The 17,869-nt window shown below is 41.8% G+C and overlaps 1 protein-coding gene across 1 annotated transcript; it reads right to left on the bottom strand.

Annotated features, from left to right (window-relative positions):
* Positions 1-2,248: 2,248 nt before the first annotated feature.
* LOC132771094 (uncharacterized) lies at positions 2,249-12,518 on the bottom strand. Its single transcript, XM_060768730.2, has 5 exons — positions 12,393-12,518; positions 8,384-8,458; positions 7,375-7,446; positions 5,408-5,586; positions 2,249-4,798 (listed from the first exon to the last, which is right to left on the bottom strand). The coding sequence occupies exons 2-5, from the start codon at positions 8,445-8,447 to the stop codon at positions 3,956-3,958; spliced, it is 1,158 nt and encodes a 385-aa protein (XP_060624713.2). The 5' UTR covers positions 8,448-8,458; positions 12,393-12,518; the 3' UTR covers positions 2,249-3,955.
* Between the last annotated feature and the right edge of the window lie 5,351 nt (positions 12,519-17,869).

Raw genomic sequence — 17,869 nt, 5'->3', positions numbered from 1 at the left:
ATGATCTTTGCAGCTTCCAGCAAATCTCATTCCACTGACAGCAAAATTTAAAGAGGATTGGTAGAGTACAGGGATGGTATTACTTTAGTGTCCTGAGCAGCTAATACTGACAGAAAGAAATGTGCTTTCTTTTGGTGACATGGATGTGGTTATGAATGGAGCTGAAACCCTCCTTTCTTAGTCTGCCATAGTTGCAGTCCAAAGACTTAATCCACCTGTACCTCGTGGCCACTTTGGTACACTTCAAGGACAACTATAACAGCCAATTTCCATTTAATTTATTGTTTTTATCATTTGAGATGTTTTAATGTTGAGTATGTGATTAGTGTAACCTGTTTTTATGTGATTATTGGTATCCTGTTTTTCATTTTGATGTCAATTTTTATACAAAAGGCTTACTGTTATTATGTTTTATTATATTGCATTATTGTAATTGTTCTCTGCATTTGTCTGGGCATTGAATGATTGCCTTTTTGTGTTGTAAACCTGAGTCCCCTTGGAGAGAGAAGGCGGTATAATAATAACAGCAACTACTACTACTACTACTACTACTACTACTCAAACTACTCTGGGGCTTCCGAATTCAGACAGAGTTTTGGAGCACAATACTCCTGATCTCACGATCGTGTTAAAAAACAAAGTATAGAAGCTGCTTTGAGTCTCCTCATGAAGAGAAAAAAACAAGATATAAAAAAACAAGTACGGATTGTCCATGTTGCAATCCCAGGCGACAGCAGGATTGAAGAGAAACAATACACGATACGAGGATTTAAAGATTGAACTTCAAAGACTCTGGCACAAGCCAGTAAAGGTGGTCCCAGTGGTGATTGGTACACTGGGTGCAGTACCTAAAGACCTTGGCCTGCACTTAAACACAATTGGCACTGACAAAATTACCGTCCGCCAGCTGCAAAAGGCCACCTAACTGGGATCTGCACACATTATTCGCCAATACATCACACAGCCCTAGACACTTGGGAAGTGTCCAACGTGTGATCCAATACAACAGCCAGCAGAGTGATCTTGTTTGCTGTCAACTCATCTTGTTGTTTTTTAATAATAATAATAATTATTATTATTATTATTATTGCCTTGAAAAAAGGAAGTCTTAAATTATCAGACTTTGGCCTAGATCTTTTTGCCAATCCCAAATTGTGTAGATCCATGGAATTTACCTATATGTTGTCTCACCATTCAGTAAATAAAGGTTTTCCATAGGATTCAGGCCTTGGAAGTCAGGTTACCAAAACCCCACTTTTCCCTTTATTTTCTTATAAACAGTTCTTGCTCTGGTCTGACTAGAAAGGGAACACCAACCAGAGCCTCTGTTAATTGCAAACAAGTAATATGTGACAGCAACCTTCTCACTGCAGCACCTTTGGAACGTGCTCCTGGGGTGGAGACGGTGTGCTGCTCCCAGGACTGCAGTGCAAAGAGGAAGTGTCTCAGCAGCGGATGTGATGCAGCTCAGCTAAGGGTGTGTGTGTGTGTGTTTTGAGCTGGCTAAATGATGTTTTGCAATAGAACAGAGGACTGTACTTTATCAACTTGAGTCCTGCGTTCTTCTCACTTGTCATGTTGGGGAAGACAGTTTTGTTTTGCCATCTGGTGGTAGAATGGCAGTCAATGCAACAGTCAAAGGGCAATTCAGCAAGTGGGTTGATAAGGAAGCCTTTGTGAAAGCAGCCAACTGAATGAGAACACAAGGGTGCTGAGTAACTAAAACCCCACTGATTTCAGTAAAGCTAGATCTACAATCCTATGCATATGCTAGAGGAAGAAAGCAAGCTAGTATGTAAAAGAATAAGCAGTATTCAAGGGCCAACTCATTCATCTCCCCATTCCAAGCCAAGGCAGGCTTGTTCCCCTCCTTGATACAGGCTCAGCTTTGCATTCCCTGGGTAAGTCTCAACCCATTCAATCAGTTGTTGAATGATGCATCAACAACTTGATGAATACTACTGTTTCAGTGGGTCTACTGAAGATTATCGATAGGATTTAGACCTAAGTGTGCTGGTCATTTATTTACTTAATTACTATATTTGTATACCGCCCTTCTCAGCCCTTAGGCGACTCATTGCATTGGAAAGAAGATGCAGTGTTTCTAACAAAAATGATTCAAATAAGAAACATGCAAAAGTATAGCCCGCAAGTTAAGAATTAATAAATACCTATTATTCCAACTTGAATCTGAAAATCCTAAGTACCACATTCAGTGAAAAAGAAAAACGTATAGCGAGCGAAGAGATTAATAAATACCTATTTTATTCCAAGTAGAAACCATAATTGTTAAGCACCATCATTAAACTCCACGCCTGACAAGCCACTCCTTCATTTACAGGCTTTTACACAGATATTGGGATTTCACAAGTTCACACCTCATTAGAGCTAAAATATTTTCCTGAGATAGACTAGGATGTTTAATGTGGAGCCTAATTTCAAGATTTCCTTGACAAGAGACCTACCATATCTCTTGTAAATGCTGAGTTACCATGTTTACAGTTTTGTTAACAGGCCTAGCAGCTAAAGGAGGCAATTTAGCACATGTATTTTCAAACTGCCTATGCAGCATTTAAGTGAGGGCTCAGAAAGACCACTGAAATTCACAGGAGCACATGCAAAAAACCAAAGGCTTTGGTATGGGATGCACTATTTAGCTTTCTGAGGAATTCATAGTTTTATTGTAACAACAAGGCAATTTTCTAATCCTTACACCTAGAAAGGTTGGCTATTAGTATTCTTGGATAGGAAGGGCTTCCTGTTCAAGCTGAGGTTTGTGTAGACCACTAGGACTTGACATGTTTCCATATCTTGGTCATGCTTCAGTCTTGACTAATTGCTTTTTCCACAGTTACCAACAAACTTCAAATGGTTGGTTTTGGGGGTACCATTATCATCTTAAAGAAATCAGTAGTATTACTAAGGCAGGATCTACACTTCCCTATATCCCAGGATCTGATCCCAGATTATCTGCTTTGGGCTAGATTATATGAGTTGACACTTCAAGAAAGTCTAGGGTAAGCAGATAATCTGGGATATAGGGCAGTGTAGATCCAGCCAAAGATTCACAGTAGTTGGGAAGTGAAACTTCAGTTACTGGAAATTCCTTTTCTCTTACAAGGAAAAGCATCGTTTTTTTAAAAATAGTGAACGGTGTTAAGAGAACATTTTATTATTTTTTAAAAATCCTAACTTTTAGAATGCCAACTTTCTTACAGAAAGGGGAAATGGGGATTCAAAGTCAAACAACTAAAAGTCAGAGTTTGGGGAAATTAGACTTTGGATTAGTTTCCAGACCCCTTCTTTCCCCAAGCCCCGCAAAGCTGCAGTATAGTCATGCTGGTTGAGGAAATGTGGGGAATTGTAATTTAGATGAGCTTGGATTTAAAAAATGGAGCCTTCTTAGGCCTGCATTTTCCCTTCTAGTGATACAGAACTTATATCACTTGTACATTCATACACAAAAAAAGCATTTTAAAAAAAAATCCCAGTGAAATGACAAATGTTTTGGATAAATTTTCCAAAAATTGTTCACATTTTTAACTTTATAATAAAAATGTTTCTGGAAAAAAAACCATTTTTGTGGGGTGGAAACTGGTTTTGGCACAGAAACAGTGCACTTCATGCAAAATAGACATTTAGCACAAAAATTGCACAAAGCATCTACTTTTTTTGTGCAAATGGGTTTTTCACAAAAAATACCAAAATGTAAAAAAAAAAAAAAATTCTTGCAGAGATCCTATTTTTTTTCAGCCAGGTATGTTGACAAGGAGGAGAAATTTGAAATGTTCTTCTCATCCCTGTACTCCAAGGTACAAACCACGTACCAGGAAAGGAGGTGGAGGCAAAACGAAGCATCTGGCCTCGTACCCCATACATTTGCTGCTCCCCTTTCTGTATGACTGAAGCAGCTCTATGTGCATCAAACACCCACCTTCACCTATAAATCTAGCCATTACGTCCATGCTATCTTCCTTGACATGGCCTGTTTGAAATTCTCCATGTCCAATTCTCCTGGCCACAGAGACCTCTCCAAACCCACCAGCAGGTCACGGTGGCACTCCCGGATATTTACTGGGTACCTTGCCCTGACAAACTCATAAGCAGCCAGCAGCCTCATGCGATGTTTCACCATGAAGTACTGGATGACACAGGTAGGAGCCAGAGAATAACCATCACGGCAATGAATCAGAATCCGCTTCCTTTTCTCCAGAGAGGCATCAATGCATGCATTGATGTCCCAGAAGCATGTCTGCTGCAGGGAAGGGCAATCCTCTTCCAAGGGGCCCTGGATATGCACCTTGAGGCGGGACCAGCTATGCTGGGATCCTCGGCGACAGGTGCAAGGGATAAAGTTCAGTCTACATTCCCTGGGCAAACTGCTCATGTCAATGATGCTGTCAATGTTGTTCTTGCACAGTGTTTGACCACTGTAACCTGCACTGAGGTTGCCCACATATATGCCGTCTGTTACCCTGCAGATGAGTGGCTCCAACTGGTTAAAGCTGGGCACTGTTGCTATCTCAGCCTCATGGTCCATTTCTGATTTGAGAGTCTCACAGTAATTCTTCTTGGAATCAGAAATATAAAGGAGACTGTTATCACATTCAGAGCTGTTATTCTGCAGCAATGGTGTAGACAAAAAGGACTTCACAAAAGACTTGGACTTGGATAGAGCTTCTCTTTGCTTGGGCAGGGAGGATCTGGATGAGGAATTCAGTACAGGGACACAGAATAATGATGCTCGTTCCAAAGAACCTGTGCTGCTAGCTGCCCCACCACTGTAAACCTGCTTCATCTAGGAAAAGAAAAAGAAAACAGAAACAAGTTTTGTTCCTGGTGCTTGAGAGTATTATGTGCTATGGCAGAAGTGAGTCAATTCCAAATATCTATGGACTAATATCTGACCCACTGGATCACCATGGCTACACCACCACCTTTAATGATAAAACCGTAAGTAAGCAGAAATCTGTTTATAGTTTGCTAAATGTTCTGCCTCACCCTGCCCCCCACCCCACCAATCTCTTTATCAATTTTCTTTCTAGTGTAAGGGGCACTGCAAGGGGCATTAAAACACCCCTCAACCACCATTGCCACCTTCCCAAAAGTAAACAGAAACCCACTTCTATTGTAGTAGATTCTCTCTCTTTCTCTTTGTCATTTTTTTAAAAAGGAAAGGATGCAACATAGAGGGCTCCAGAGCCCCTGCTAATGGGTGGATGCATGGCTGGACCCCATGTGATTCCCACCCCTCTACTACTCGATCCACAATCTGGCTCAGTAGTACATCAGGTAATGTGGCCTGGTCTTCTTCATATACATCCTTAGACAAATCTTCTCCCCACACTCATCTGACAAGTCCTTTTTGACAAAAACAAATTGCAGATGTAGATAGATCATTGCTCACCTGAGCATCAAGATTATCTGGAGAAACCATGCTGTTGTGCTGCTTGACACCATCTGAGGACAATGATAAACACAACACTCGGTGAGTCTTCGTAGGTGATTGGATCCTGGAGGAGGCCTCCCTGCTGCTCTTTTGCTCCAGAGCTTCATTCCTGCTCATTATCAAGTCTGGACAGGAACCTGGAAAACAGAACAGTAAAGAATGTTAGTAAAATAACTACCTTCAATACAGATATCAGAGCTCAGAAAAGCTAATTTTGGGGACAACGGCTCCCAGAATCTCTCTGGGAGCTGCCATTATAGAATTTTGTCTGATTACTAGGCCTGTTTGATCAAGAAAAAATTTGTTTCTAAAATCGATTTGTAATTGGGGTGTTTTTTTGTTTCGATATTTAAAATATTTACAAAACTTTCCAAAAAAATGTTTTGTTATTTACGAAATTTCGTAAATATTTACAAAACATTTTGTAAGTGTGAATGTTGCAGTAATGGTCACCTTGATTAGCATTGAATGGCTTTCATTTCTCCCACCCTGGACATTCCATAGATAAACTCCATTTGCCTAGTTTCCAACAGACCTCTGAGGATGCCTGCCATAGATGTGGGCAAAATGTCAGGAGAGAATGCTTCTGGAACATGGTCATACACTCATACAGCCCTGAAAACTCACAGCAAAAGAGCCTGGATGGATGCAGCCTTCAATTTGTGGCAATCAGATGGTATTGGTCTCATCTCAGGCGGGCCACGGAGGCAGAGCCGGCGCTGCAGGAATCCCCTCCCCGGCTCCTGCGCTCCGGCTCCTGCGCCCTCCTCCTCCTCCTCCTCCTCCCAGCTGTGTTGCAGGAAGTGCCAGGAGGAGGAGGAGGAGGGCGCAGGAGCCGGAGCCGATTGGATGGCGCGCAGAGGCCGGTTGTAAGGGTGAGCGCGCGCGCGCCATCCAATCGGCTCCGGCTCCTGCGCCCTCCTCCTCCTCCTCCTCCTCCTCCCAGCTGTGTTGCAGGAAGTGCCAGGAGGAGGAGGAGGAGGAGGAGGGCGCAGGAGCCGGAGCCGATTGGATGGCGTGCGGAGGCCGGTTGTAAGGGTGAGCGCGCGCGGGCCAGGCGCCCAACAGGCAGGGGCGGTGTTTGGCTCACTGGGTGTGCGCTCGCGCCGCCCCTTCGCCCCGCCCGCCCCATTTACAAAACGGGCGAAAGCTGTGGGAGTTGCCGTTTCGATATTTAAAAACCCTTCCGGGTTTGAAAATATGTTTTGTTATCGTACCGTAAATGCAAAAATTAACGAATGTTTTACGAATTACGAAATTAACGAACGAAACCGCACAGGCCTACTGATTACATGTAGCTTAATTTATTGATGTCATGTTTAATTTACTGATGTTAGGTCTTAATTTGATGTTAGGCTTTAATGTTACTTTTATATGTGGAGGTTTTCTGAGATTTTATGTTAGTATCATGTGTTTTATGTAGGCATTGAATGTTTGCCATTGTTATGCTGGAATCTACCCTGAGTCCCCTTGGGGAGATAGGGCAGAATATAAATATTTTTTATTAATTCAAAATGTAACTATTCCAAGATCTTTATACAATGCTCTATGGATACTTGTGGCTACTTGTTCTGTGAAACAGCATTTTTGATGACCAAACTCCATTCAGATTGATTATAAATTTTATTTTGATTTACTTTAGTCTTCATTTTGTTGTAAGCACACTAGCTGTAAGCTCTTCAGTGTGAGGCAGCGGTTCCTACCAGTATTATATTTTTCCTCTCTTTCAGTTAGTGCATTAGTCTACAATATGTCGAAAGGTTATGTTAAAAATGAATGCTTCATTAAATCTTTAAATAATATCCAGGGAGTTAATCACATCAGCAAGTTGCAAGCAACAACAAAAGGTGCTTGTAACACTGTCATAGAATTAGCCTTTAGTTGAGATGGACTCTGTTTCATGAAAACCTATTTTTCATGCCTACCTGTACAATGCTGAGAAAGAGCCACTGGAGAAGAGAGATGCAAGGCCTTCCGGAGGTGCTTTGTAAGCAAGCCTGGAAATGGAGAGAAAAATGCACTTTACAGCTTGGCATCCACATCCACAGGTTTAATATCTGCAGATTTCATTACTTGAGAATTTCATTAATTGGTCTAAGAATCTAAGACTAGGACTCAATTCCTACTCAACCAGGAAAAAAACTTGGGTAAGTCACACACTCTGAGCCTCAGAGGGAGGCAAATTCAAAGCACCTCTGAACAAACCTTCCAAGTAAACCCCAAGATAGGGTTGCTTTAGGCTGCAGACCTGCACAAACTATGGACCTCCAGATGTTTGGGCCTCCGACTCCCAGAAGCCCTCGCCAGCTTGCCCAGTGGCCAGGAATTCTGGGAGCTGAAGTTGAAAACACCTGGAGAGCCACAGGTTAGGCAGGCCAGTCCACACTGTTTAAAACATGCCCATTTTTCAAAAACTGAAACAAATGGATGGGAACCTATTCTCTTCTGCCCCCCCCTTCTTTTCCCCCCTCCATTTTGGCAATCTTTGGGGCTCCCAGAATATCCTGGGGCAGAAATGTAGTAGTTACCCACCCTTGCATTAGTTCATCTCCCAGGCTCCTCTTTTTCTACTGGTTGGCAGTGACTCTTCAGATTTTGAGCAAGTCTTTCCTACTACCAATGGGAGACTCCAAGTCTGAAACTGAAACCATCTCAGAAGCTGTTGTTGAGTGCAAAGTATTTGCTCAGCCAAAAAAAAACCAAGACCCTTCTATGGTCATACAACCTATCGTACTAGGTAGTTTCACTCTGAACACTCCAATTGTCCATGGTTTACTACAGAAAAGTTACTTTGGGAGAGTACAATTGTCAGCATCTACCAGCTGGCATGACCACACAAGAATAGTTTAAAAATAAGGCATTTATGAGAAAGCAGTCTTTGTAAGAATCTAATAAATCGAGTTTGCCAACCATTTCCTCCTTTCTTTCACTTACCTGCAACCCCATGTTTTCTGGAATCACATCTTCTGTTCAGCAGTGTGCCTACCATTTCCTCCATGGTATCCAAATCTGAAATATGGAGGAACAGATGGCTTCAGCCTACAATATGACAGCTCATGTTTACAGTAGAGCAACAAAGATGTAATGAGTTGGAAAAATGATAGGTTGAATGACAGATTCATCTACAAAATCATTTGAAAGATTGTGGTGAAATGTTTAAATGATGTTCCTTATGGGCTTTCCAAATGTTAAATTTTCTGGAGAGTCAGCCTACAAAGGTTTCCAAGAAACCCAGGCAAATCTGGACTGAACCAAAACATTGTCTTATATAATTTCTATTTACTATATTATTTTATTTGTTCATTTTTTTAATTTATAGAACACCTTTCTCTCAGGACATGACCCAATTTTTATACATTTTCAATAAAACATATACATTGGTTACCTTGCATGTCATTCCATCAGAAAGGAGGACTATAAAGTCAATAATAAATACATTGCACACACGCATGCACGCTCTCTCTCTCTCTCTCTCTCTATATATATATATATCCATGTATTATCTGAAAGTTCCCATTGAATCTGTAAAACAACAAAGTAATGTACCAGTTCAAAATGAAGAAATGGAAAAAGTAATATAGTATTAAACTCACTGGCTCCAATCAAAATGAACAATGAACAGATAGATATACAGCCATTATTTTCAAATTTCCTGGACTTTCGTACTCTGCGTCCTTCAAGGTTTGGAAGCAAACAGCATGATAATAGGTGTTTTAACAGTTTATTCGCTGTAACACAATACCTTGAGCAAAACATAAAAGGAAGATATGGCAATTAAAATAGCCCATGAAAGTAATTCAGCCTAAAGGAGAGGTCAGCACTGCAAAATGTCTCCACCATGCTGTTATGCTCAGCCAGTCTCTTTAGCAGAGATGAGGATCATTAGGTCTTCCTGATGTTGCAGTTTCCAACATTCTCCACCACCTGCTACACTGGGGCAAGGGCGACAGAGACTTGCAGTCCAACATCTGCAGAACCACAATTCCCAACTAGATACATTTCTCTCCAGAAACTGATGTAGTTTTTTGGGGTTTTTTTTTTTTTTGTAATTGTGTGTATATGTGTTCGTTTGCTGTAGTAGAACAAGCCATTGGCGCAATTACTTATAGTACCAGTTGTGTACCAACAAGTTAACTTCAACTATTCCTGGATCTACACTTCCAAATAATACCATTCAAACTGCATTATATGGTTCTATACCAGGTATGGGCAAACTTTGGTCCTCCAGGTGTTTTGGACTTCAACTCCCACAATTCCCAACAGTCTCTGCCCCCCCCCCCAGCTGCTTCATTTCCAACTGTTCAATGCAATGTCCTTGCAGATGGCCAATTCTCTCACACCAGAAGCGACTTGCAGTTTCTCAAGTCGCTACTGACACGACAAAAAAATGCAGAAGCCTAATTTTAAATGACATGCAAGAAAATAAAAATACACAACTGTAGCAAAACTGGAATTATCTGATCAAGGTGATCACAGAACACAACCATATAGCCTCCCATAGAGAATTGAAGGGAATGCAATGTCCTGCTACATATGTCCTACAACAGGAATACCTAGATGTCTTGTAGTTTTGAAAAACTGGTGGCTTTCTTCACATTTCTAACATCAAACTGTGCAAACAGGTATGGCTTGCTCATGAGGCTTTTGAAAGAGACAGTTCTCTATGGGAAGAAATAAGGTAGTCTGGAACGTAGAGCACAATCATGGGCTGTAAGAGCACCCAGGGGCAATTCAAAGTGCTGGCTTCAACCTATAAAGCCCTAAAGTAGTAGTTCTCAACCTGTAGGTCCCCAGGTGTTTTGGCCTACAATGCCCAGAAAGCCCAGCCAGTTTACCAGCTGTTAGAATTTCTGGGAGTTGAAGGCCGAAACATCTGGGGACTTACAGGTTGAGAATCACTCCTGAGAAAAAGAAGGCTACAAATTTGGCCCTTGGACCACCCTTTGCCCACCCTGCACTAGACAAAGAATACCTAGAAGCACAACGTGGGAGGTGCACAAGGGAGGGAATATCAAAGAATAATTCTGAATCAATACACTCCCTTCTGTTCCACTTCATCCCACACATCCCCAGTTTTTCTGTACACAATGTAGGCTTTTCTACCTTGTATATTTAGCCACCATCTGGCATTCAGGCTAGGACACAATATCACAACTACATTAATCACCCCACACAGACACAAAGTAGCACCATGTTTTAAATGCTGTTTACACAGGCCCACACCAAGGAGGATATGGCTAGAAGGGTGCGTACAGTTCAGATGGACTCAAAGAAAAAGGAAAGTCCTTCTTCTTGGAAAGGGGTAGGGGTGCCTCCCTCCACACCTGGGGACAAGAACTCAAGAACTATGTGGAGCTTTTTCTCATCTTGAAAAGTCTCACACTGAAGACCCTTCCACACAGTCATATAACTGAGAATAGGAATACAGAAAATCCCAAAATATCTGCTTTGAACCAGGTTATCTGAGTCCACACTCTGGAGAGTGGTGTTCATCTCAATTTCTAAGCTAAAGAGCTGGTATAACTGCATGGCACACCTTTACTTTCCCGCCGGAGCAGTACCTATTGATTTGCTCACATTTGCATATTTTCAAACGGCTAAGTTGGCATAAACTGGGGCTAACAGTGGGAGCTCATGCCGCTCCACGGATTCGAACCTGCAACCTTTTGGTTAGAAATTTCAGCAGCTCAGCAGTTTAACCAACTGTATTGCCAGGGGCTCCTTAGGTTAATGATACATGCATCAGAAAGAGTCAACACTGAATTCACCTACCAGTAAGCATTAGTTCAGTGGTCCTCAAACTATGGCCCGAGGGCTGAATACGGCCCTCAAAGGTCATTTACCCGGCCCTCACTCTGGGTCAACTTAAGTCTGAAATTACTTGAAAACACACAACAACAACAACAACCCTATCTCATCAGCCAAAAGCAGGCCCACACTTTCCAGTAAAATACGAATAAGTTTATATTTGTTAAAATTGATTTTCATTTTAATTATTGTAATTTTTTTTAAAAAAAATTGCACTACAAATAAAATATGTGCACTTTTCACATAGGAATTCATTCATGTTTGTTTTTTTCAAATTATAATGCAGCCCTCCAACAGTTTGAGGGACTGTGGCCTGGTCCTCTGTTTAAAAAGTCTGAGGACCCCTGCATTAGTTTCTTCTTCATTTTAGCCCCCCCCCCCCCCAAAAAAAAAACTTTTTTTTATTCTATAGGAAAACTTGGGCCCTTCCACACAGCTGTATAACATCCACACTGAACTGGATGTTATGGCAGTGTGGACTCAGACAACCCAGGGCCCTTCCACACAGCCCTATATCCCAGAATATCAAGGCAGAAATTCCCACAATGGCTGCTTTGAACTGGGTTATCTGAGTCCACCAATGATGTGGGGTTTTCTGCCTTGATATTATGGGATATAGGGCTGGGTGGAAAGGCCCAGTTCAAAGCAGATAACTTGGGATTTTGTGGAAGGGGCCCAGTCTGCAAGGCGTATCTATGTGCAAAGAAACGCCCTCCAAAATAGTCATTTCTAAACTTCCCAAACCCTCTTTTCTCCGAAGAGATTTTATTAAGGAAAAACAGGAAGGTGAGGTGGTGGAAATAACAATGAGGAAAATGGGTCCCTTCCCTTTCTGATCTTTTTTTTCTAACCACAACGTGGATCCAAGCCCGACAAAAGGGAAGAAGGCAGAAAACAACTTGGGGGCGGGAAATGGATGCGAAGGGGCGGCCTAGGCAACAGAGATCCCAAATATGGAGAAGTTACTTTTGGCTGGGATTCTGGCTGTTCTAACCTCACAAAAGCATGCACTTCCGAAGCAAACGAGATCTCTTTGTACAATCACATTCTAACTGGTCTGTCTTTGAGTTCTACCCGTCAACAAAGTAACTTCTCCAAGCTGAGCTTCTCCCTCCCTGCGCCCAGCCAGCCTTACCAAGAACCGAGGCGATGTGTGCCTCCGGCCCAACTTGCCCGCTGCTTTTGCCGGCTCCGTCCACGGGATCCCCGGCCAGAGGCGGAACTCGGGGAGAGAAGCTGCCCTCCCCTAAACAAGCCAGTCCCTGGGAGGGAGGGAGAGAGGGAAAGGGGGCGGAGGGCGGGAGCAGGGAGAGGTGGGAAATGTAGTCTTCCAGGCCCAGGTGGACCTCTTCCCTTGAAGCCCCCCAACTTTTGGTTACAACAACCGTCGTTTCCTGCGGCATGCAGATCTCCCAGTTTCTCAGTCATGGAACCAGTGCCAGGTTTAGTTTCCTGGGGATTGAGAGAGAGAGAGCACTGGAGATTTGCATTGCTATGAACCAGCCATGGGCAAACTGGGGCCATCCTTCCAATTGTTTGGACTTCAACTCCCACCATTCCTAACAGCCTCAGGCCCCTTCCTTCTCCTTTTCCGCTTAAGCGGCTGAGGGGGGGGGGGGGGAGGAAAGGGCCCGAGTCTGTTAGGAATGGTGGGAATTGAAGTCCAAAACACCAGGAGGATGGCAGACAGAACACAGAATTTGCAAGCTTGGTATTCTATTAAATGTCCTTTGAGCAGTATCTGGCCACTTGGAGTGCCTCTGGTGTTGCCGCAAGGAGGTCCTCCATGGTGCATGTGGCAGGGCTCAGGGTGCATTGCAGCAGGTGGTCAGTGGTTTGCTCTTCTCCACACTCGCATGTCATGGAGTCCTCGTTGTAGCCTCATTTCATAAGATTAGCTCTGCATCTCGTGGTTCCAGAGCGCAGTCTGTTCAGCGCCTTCCAAGTCACTCAGTCTTCTGTGTGCCCAGGGGGGAGTCTCTCATTTTGTATCAGCCATTAGTTGAGGTTCTGGGTTTGAGCGACCAGAACCGGAACTTTGGTTACTACTGGTAAAAGGCACCAAAACGTGTCTCTTAAACAAGTTAAGCAGGTTCAGCCCCAGTTGGCACTCAGAGGGGAGACTGCCAGCCAATACAAGGCACTATAAGAAAGGAGTTGGCAAAAGCACCTCTGAGGATTTCTAGGTTGCCATAAGTCAGCAGGTGACTTGAAGGCACACACATACACACAGTCATGGGCATTGAGGCTGCATCTGAACAAGAGGAGGGTATGTTTTCACCACAGGCCAGAAACTTGCAACATCTTGGTTTTCCTAAGTAGCAAAAAGTAACTTTTGAGAAACAGATTTCTTATGCTGCCCACAAGTGGGAATGCTAGTGTGGGTTGGTTTTTGTTGCAAGATTTTTGTTATTTACAAACAAAAAGGTTTATGACATCCCCAAGAGCAGCAGATACATGCCAGAAAGTGTGCTTGCTTCTGTGTGCTCCTGTTGCGTCAGTGCCACTGGCTACCAGTCTGCCACCAAGCACAATTTAAAGTGCTGGCTTTAGCCTAATAAACCCTAAATGGTTCTGTTCCAGTTCACCTTCCCAAACATATCTCCCTCTATGAGCCAGCAAGGAGATTAAGATCCTCTGGGGAGGCCCTGCTCTCGATCCCGCCTCCTCCGCAGGCGCAGTTGGCAGGAACAAGACACAGGGCCTTCTCAGTGGTAGTCCCTCAGGTATGGAACTCCCTTCCGAGTGAAATCAGATCGGCCCCCTCTTTCCTGACCTTTAAGAAAAGGATAAAAACGTGGATGTTTGACCAAGCATTTAATGAGTAATCTATCAGTGCAATAAGAAAAGATGAGATAGTGCAAGGACAAATTGGAACAGCAGTGGACTATGATATTGGATTGTGTGATTTTAGTGGTTCTAAGGTTTTATTATGTTTTAATGGTTGTTTTAATGCTTATGTTTTTATTATGTGTGTCTTTGGCATCTAATTGTTGCCTCTATATGTAAGCCACCTTGAGTCCCCTACGGGCGTGGTATAAATACAATAAATAAATAAATTATGTTTAGAGTTTAGGAAAGTTAGCTTTCGAACTACAACTCTCTGATTCCCATGGCCACTGTGGCCAAATGCTTTGAGAATTATGGGAATTGCTGTCCAAACCCAAACCAGTGCTTATATTAATATATGTAACTCCCCAATTGCATTTCCAATCAGGGCTGTTTGCATTTTAGTGAACTTGTCAGGTTTTCTCCTTTCACACCTTTATGTGTTCAGCACATGTGTGCCTGCAGAAGGGTGTGTGTATGTGCCTTCAAGTTACTTTTCAACCTATAGTTTTGTAGACAAGGAATACTCAAAATGTTATTCTTCCTCTGAAACAGAGCCCATGACACCTAGTATTTATTAGCAGTCTCCCATCTAAGCACTAATCAGTACTCCTTCTTATATTGAGCCTCTTATTTTGAGCTATCAATTTCTTTAGGGTTCTTAACACTATCACTTAACACTTTGAGCTCAGTCTAGAAGTACAAATCTTTTAAAATGCAATTTTCTATATAATGTTACGGGTAGCAAGCATTTGGTTCTTCCTGTGCGAACCTCAGCTTTTCTGTTATCCTTAAAGGCAACCCCACAATAGCACATAATCTGAACAGGATGTTGTCAATGCATAAACTACAGTGACTAGATTATCTTTACTCTGGAACAAGAACCAAAGTTCTGTTTTGTATTATTATTATTATTATTATTATTATTATTATTACTACTACTACTACTACACTGAGAAATAGGGCTTCAATAGTTGTTCCATTATTAAACTGCAGAAACTAAGGGCAGATGCTCTTTACTAGAAATGCAACAACCCCATTGATGCCCTGCTCAGTTGGGTGAATGGCTGAAATATCCATTCTAAATTAAATAGCAAGATGAGCTATTTAGCTGGTGTCATTTTTTTTCTCACGTCACCTACGTATAAATTATGTAAGTGTGCCAAATTTGGTTGGTTATTGTATTCATCTGAATAACAAATGTGTCAACAGATCCAAAATCTTACCACTTATTTAGTATGCACTGCTAAGTGCTCAAACACTTCATATTAAGCTATCTTTCTATGCTAGAAACCACTGCACATTTATGAGTCATAAAAAATAGTTTTGAATGGCTTTCAGGTTTGTACAGAAAAATATTTTAAATGATTTCTTTCATGTCATGCCTTTTTTTTATCAAGCTGCAGATTCAGTTGGCTATTCTGCTCAATGCAGGTAGAAACTTATGTTGCAAGCATGGCCCCATAATGCCAAAGCTAAGCAGTCACATTCCATTGCTTTCAATGACCTGAAATCATTAGAAGAGTTCCATCATGGCTGGACTGAAGCCATAATGTTTTCATTTAGAAGGACATCCTAGAATTCAATTTGAAATCCAACCAAATCACACAATTGGGACCATAAGGGCCATCTAGTCCAGCCCATTGAAATATGGACACTCAAACATAAAAGCCCGCAAATTCAACAAAGTAGTTATTCCATTGTTAAACAGCTCTTGCTGTCAGAAATACAGCAAGGTTTAGCTAAAATCTTTTCTCTTGCATTTGAATCTATTGGCTCAATTTCCAGTCTGTGTCCCAGTATATCCTATGCCCCTTGGCATATTTCAAAGTCTAATAACAAGCAGGAAACATGTGGATAGTATTCATGATGCAAGTCACAGGGATTTCTTAAAGTTCAGCAGCATTTTTCCTAGATCCCTAGCAAGGAAAATACAGTACATAGACAAGTACTTACCTAGTTTTCAAACCAGGATTACCCAGTGGCAATCAGCTATTCTTTTGCTTTGCTTCCTTATTGCTGTCCCTGGCTTGAATAAATCAAACAGGCAAGTAGACTCAGTCATTTATGAAGGGTTTATTCTTCCAACCAGCTCACTGTGATTGGCTCACTTTGGGTTTCCAAGATACTGTTTTCCATATGATAACACACGTCACTACTCAGGATTAAAAAAGAGAGCTGTCTCATAAGTTGCATTACGCTAATATAGACAGGAAGTTAATGTGTCGAACCTATTTCCAAACAGTTTGTGGACAAAAAGCCCTGAACAGAAACTGCTCTAAATGACTACATAACTAAACTATACCTGACTTGTATGTTAGTATTGTTAGTATCTTCTGTCACAGTCCTTTCATACTACCCAATTATGGCAGTATGATTCCACTATGGAATCCCAGAATCTGTAATTTTAAGGGAAGACACAAGTTGTCTCTGACTATTCTAAATACCTCTCCCTAAACTGCAAATCTCAGGATTCAAACATAAAGAAAATGCTCTTTTTTTAACCTGAAGGAACATCTACATCAACGTCTACTAGAAGCTGGACTTATAATTGTAGGAGGACATATAAATTCCTAGAGAGGTCTCCCAGCATGGAGGGAGTAGACATAGCCACACTGGAAGACCTAGAGATTCCTAGAGAGAACACTTTAAATCAAATCCATGAATAATCAAATGCAAAAGTTAAAGCCACAGCTGTGGAGGGATGACTGTATCGGACTGGAATTGAATGGGTTCCATTTTAAGCCCCCATAGAGACATGAAAACAAATTGGTGATTCTGGATCAATCACAGTCTCTTACCATGACCTACCTCACAGGATTGCTATGAAAATAAAGGAGGAGGAGAGTGTGAAGTAGTGGTTGCCCTCCCTCACCTGATTTCTATTCATGCTGTGATATATTTATGTGTGTGTGTGTGTGTGTGTGTGTGTGTGTGTGTGTACACACACACACACTGTCACAGTCACCATTACAAAAATTCTGATAATTTGTTTTCCTATACTTTACATTTCTATACTTATCTGCTACTTATACACATCCATTTTCCCCTTCCCTCTTCCTCCCTCCCTGCTCCCTCTGCGAACAGTTGTACCTCTGTTCGTTGTATTATTACATTTGTTCAGTCATGAAGATTGTTTGAGTCAATTCCTTGTATTTTACTTTCCATTTTACTCTAGCTATAAGCCCTTTGCATTTCGATTCTCAGTTCTCCATTCATATATTTTATTCTCCTTTCAATGATGTAATCTTGACTGATATATTTGATACATATTCATACCATTTTAAGTTCTCATGTCCTTTGTTTTTTTCCATCCCAAGGCTACCGTTGCTTGGGTTGCTATCATGCATTTTACAATTTTGCCCCTTTCTTTATTTCCACCTTTACCTTGAGTAAATAATTGTTTTTTGTTCAACACTATTTCTATCCCTAACATTTCCTCCACCTCGTTCTTGATTTTTAAATAAGTTTTGTAGCTTTTCGCAGTCCCACCACATATGGATTAAGCTACCAATCCCCCCATATTCATGCTGTGATTGATCACTTTGAGAAGGCCTGGATTTTGAGGTTACTGCTTCTGACCCCTAAAATGTTGGGATCATATTCAAGGATCAGAAAAGCCAGTTTGTGGTATCGTTATTGTTAACTGCCATCAGGCTTATTGGCAGTCAGGAAAGAAAAAGTAGAACCAACCTGTTTGATGCAAAATTGGTTACTGTCATCTTAAATGCTGTTCTTTTCCTCTTCTGGCTGTCTGAGTTTGTACATAAATATCCAGAGTTG

This window comes from Anolis sagrei, chromosome 1, assembly GCF_037176765.1.
Source record: "Anolis sagrei isolate rAnoSag1 chromosome 1, rAnoSag1.mat, whole genome shotgun sequence".
Taxonomy (NCBI): Eukaryota; Metazoa; Chordata; class Lepidosauria; order Squamata; family Dactyloidae; genus Anolis; species Anolis sagrei.
This window is presented reverse-complemented; position numbering and strand designations above follow the sequence as displayed.

Excerpts from the sequence above, each read along its gene's own strand:
- LOC132771094 (XM_060768730.2), bottom strand. The coding sequence starts at position 8,447 with ATGGAGGAAATGGTAGGCACACTGCTGAACAGAAGATGTGATTCCAGA. Across the intron at positions 5,587-7,374 it reads TCTTTCTCAGCATTGTACAG|GTTCCTGTCCAGACTTGATA; the intron begins GTAGGCATGAAA and ends TCTGTTTTCCAG. Across the intron at positions 4,799-5,407 it reads CAGATAATCTTGATGCTCAG|ATGAAGCAGGTTTACAGTGG; the intron begins GTGAGCAATGAT and ends TTCTTTTCCTAG.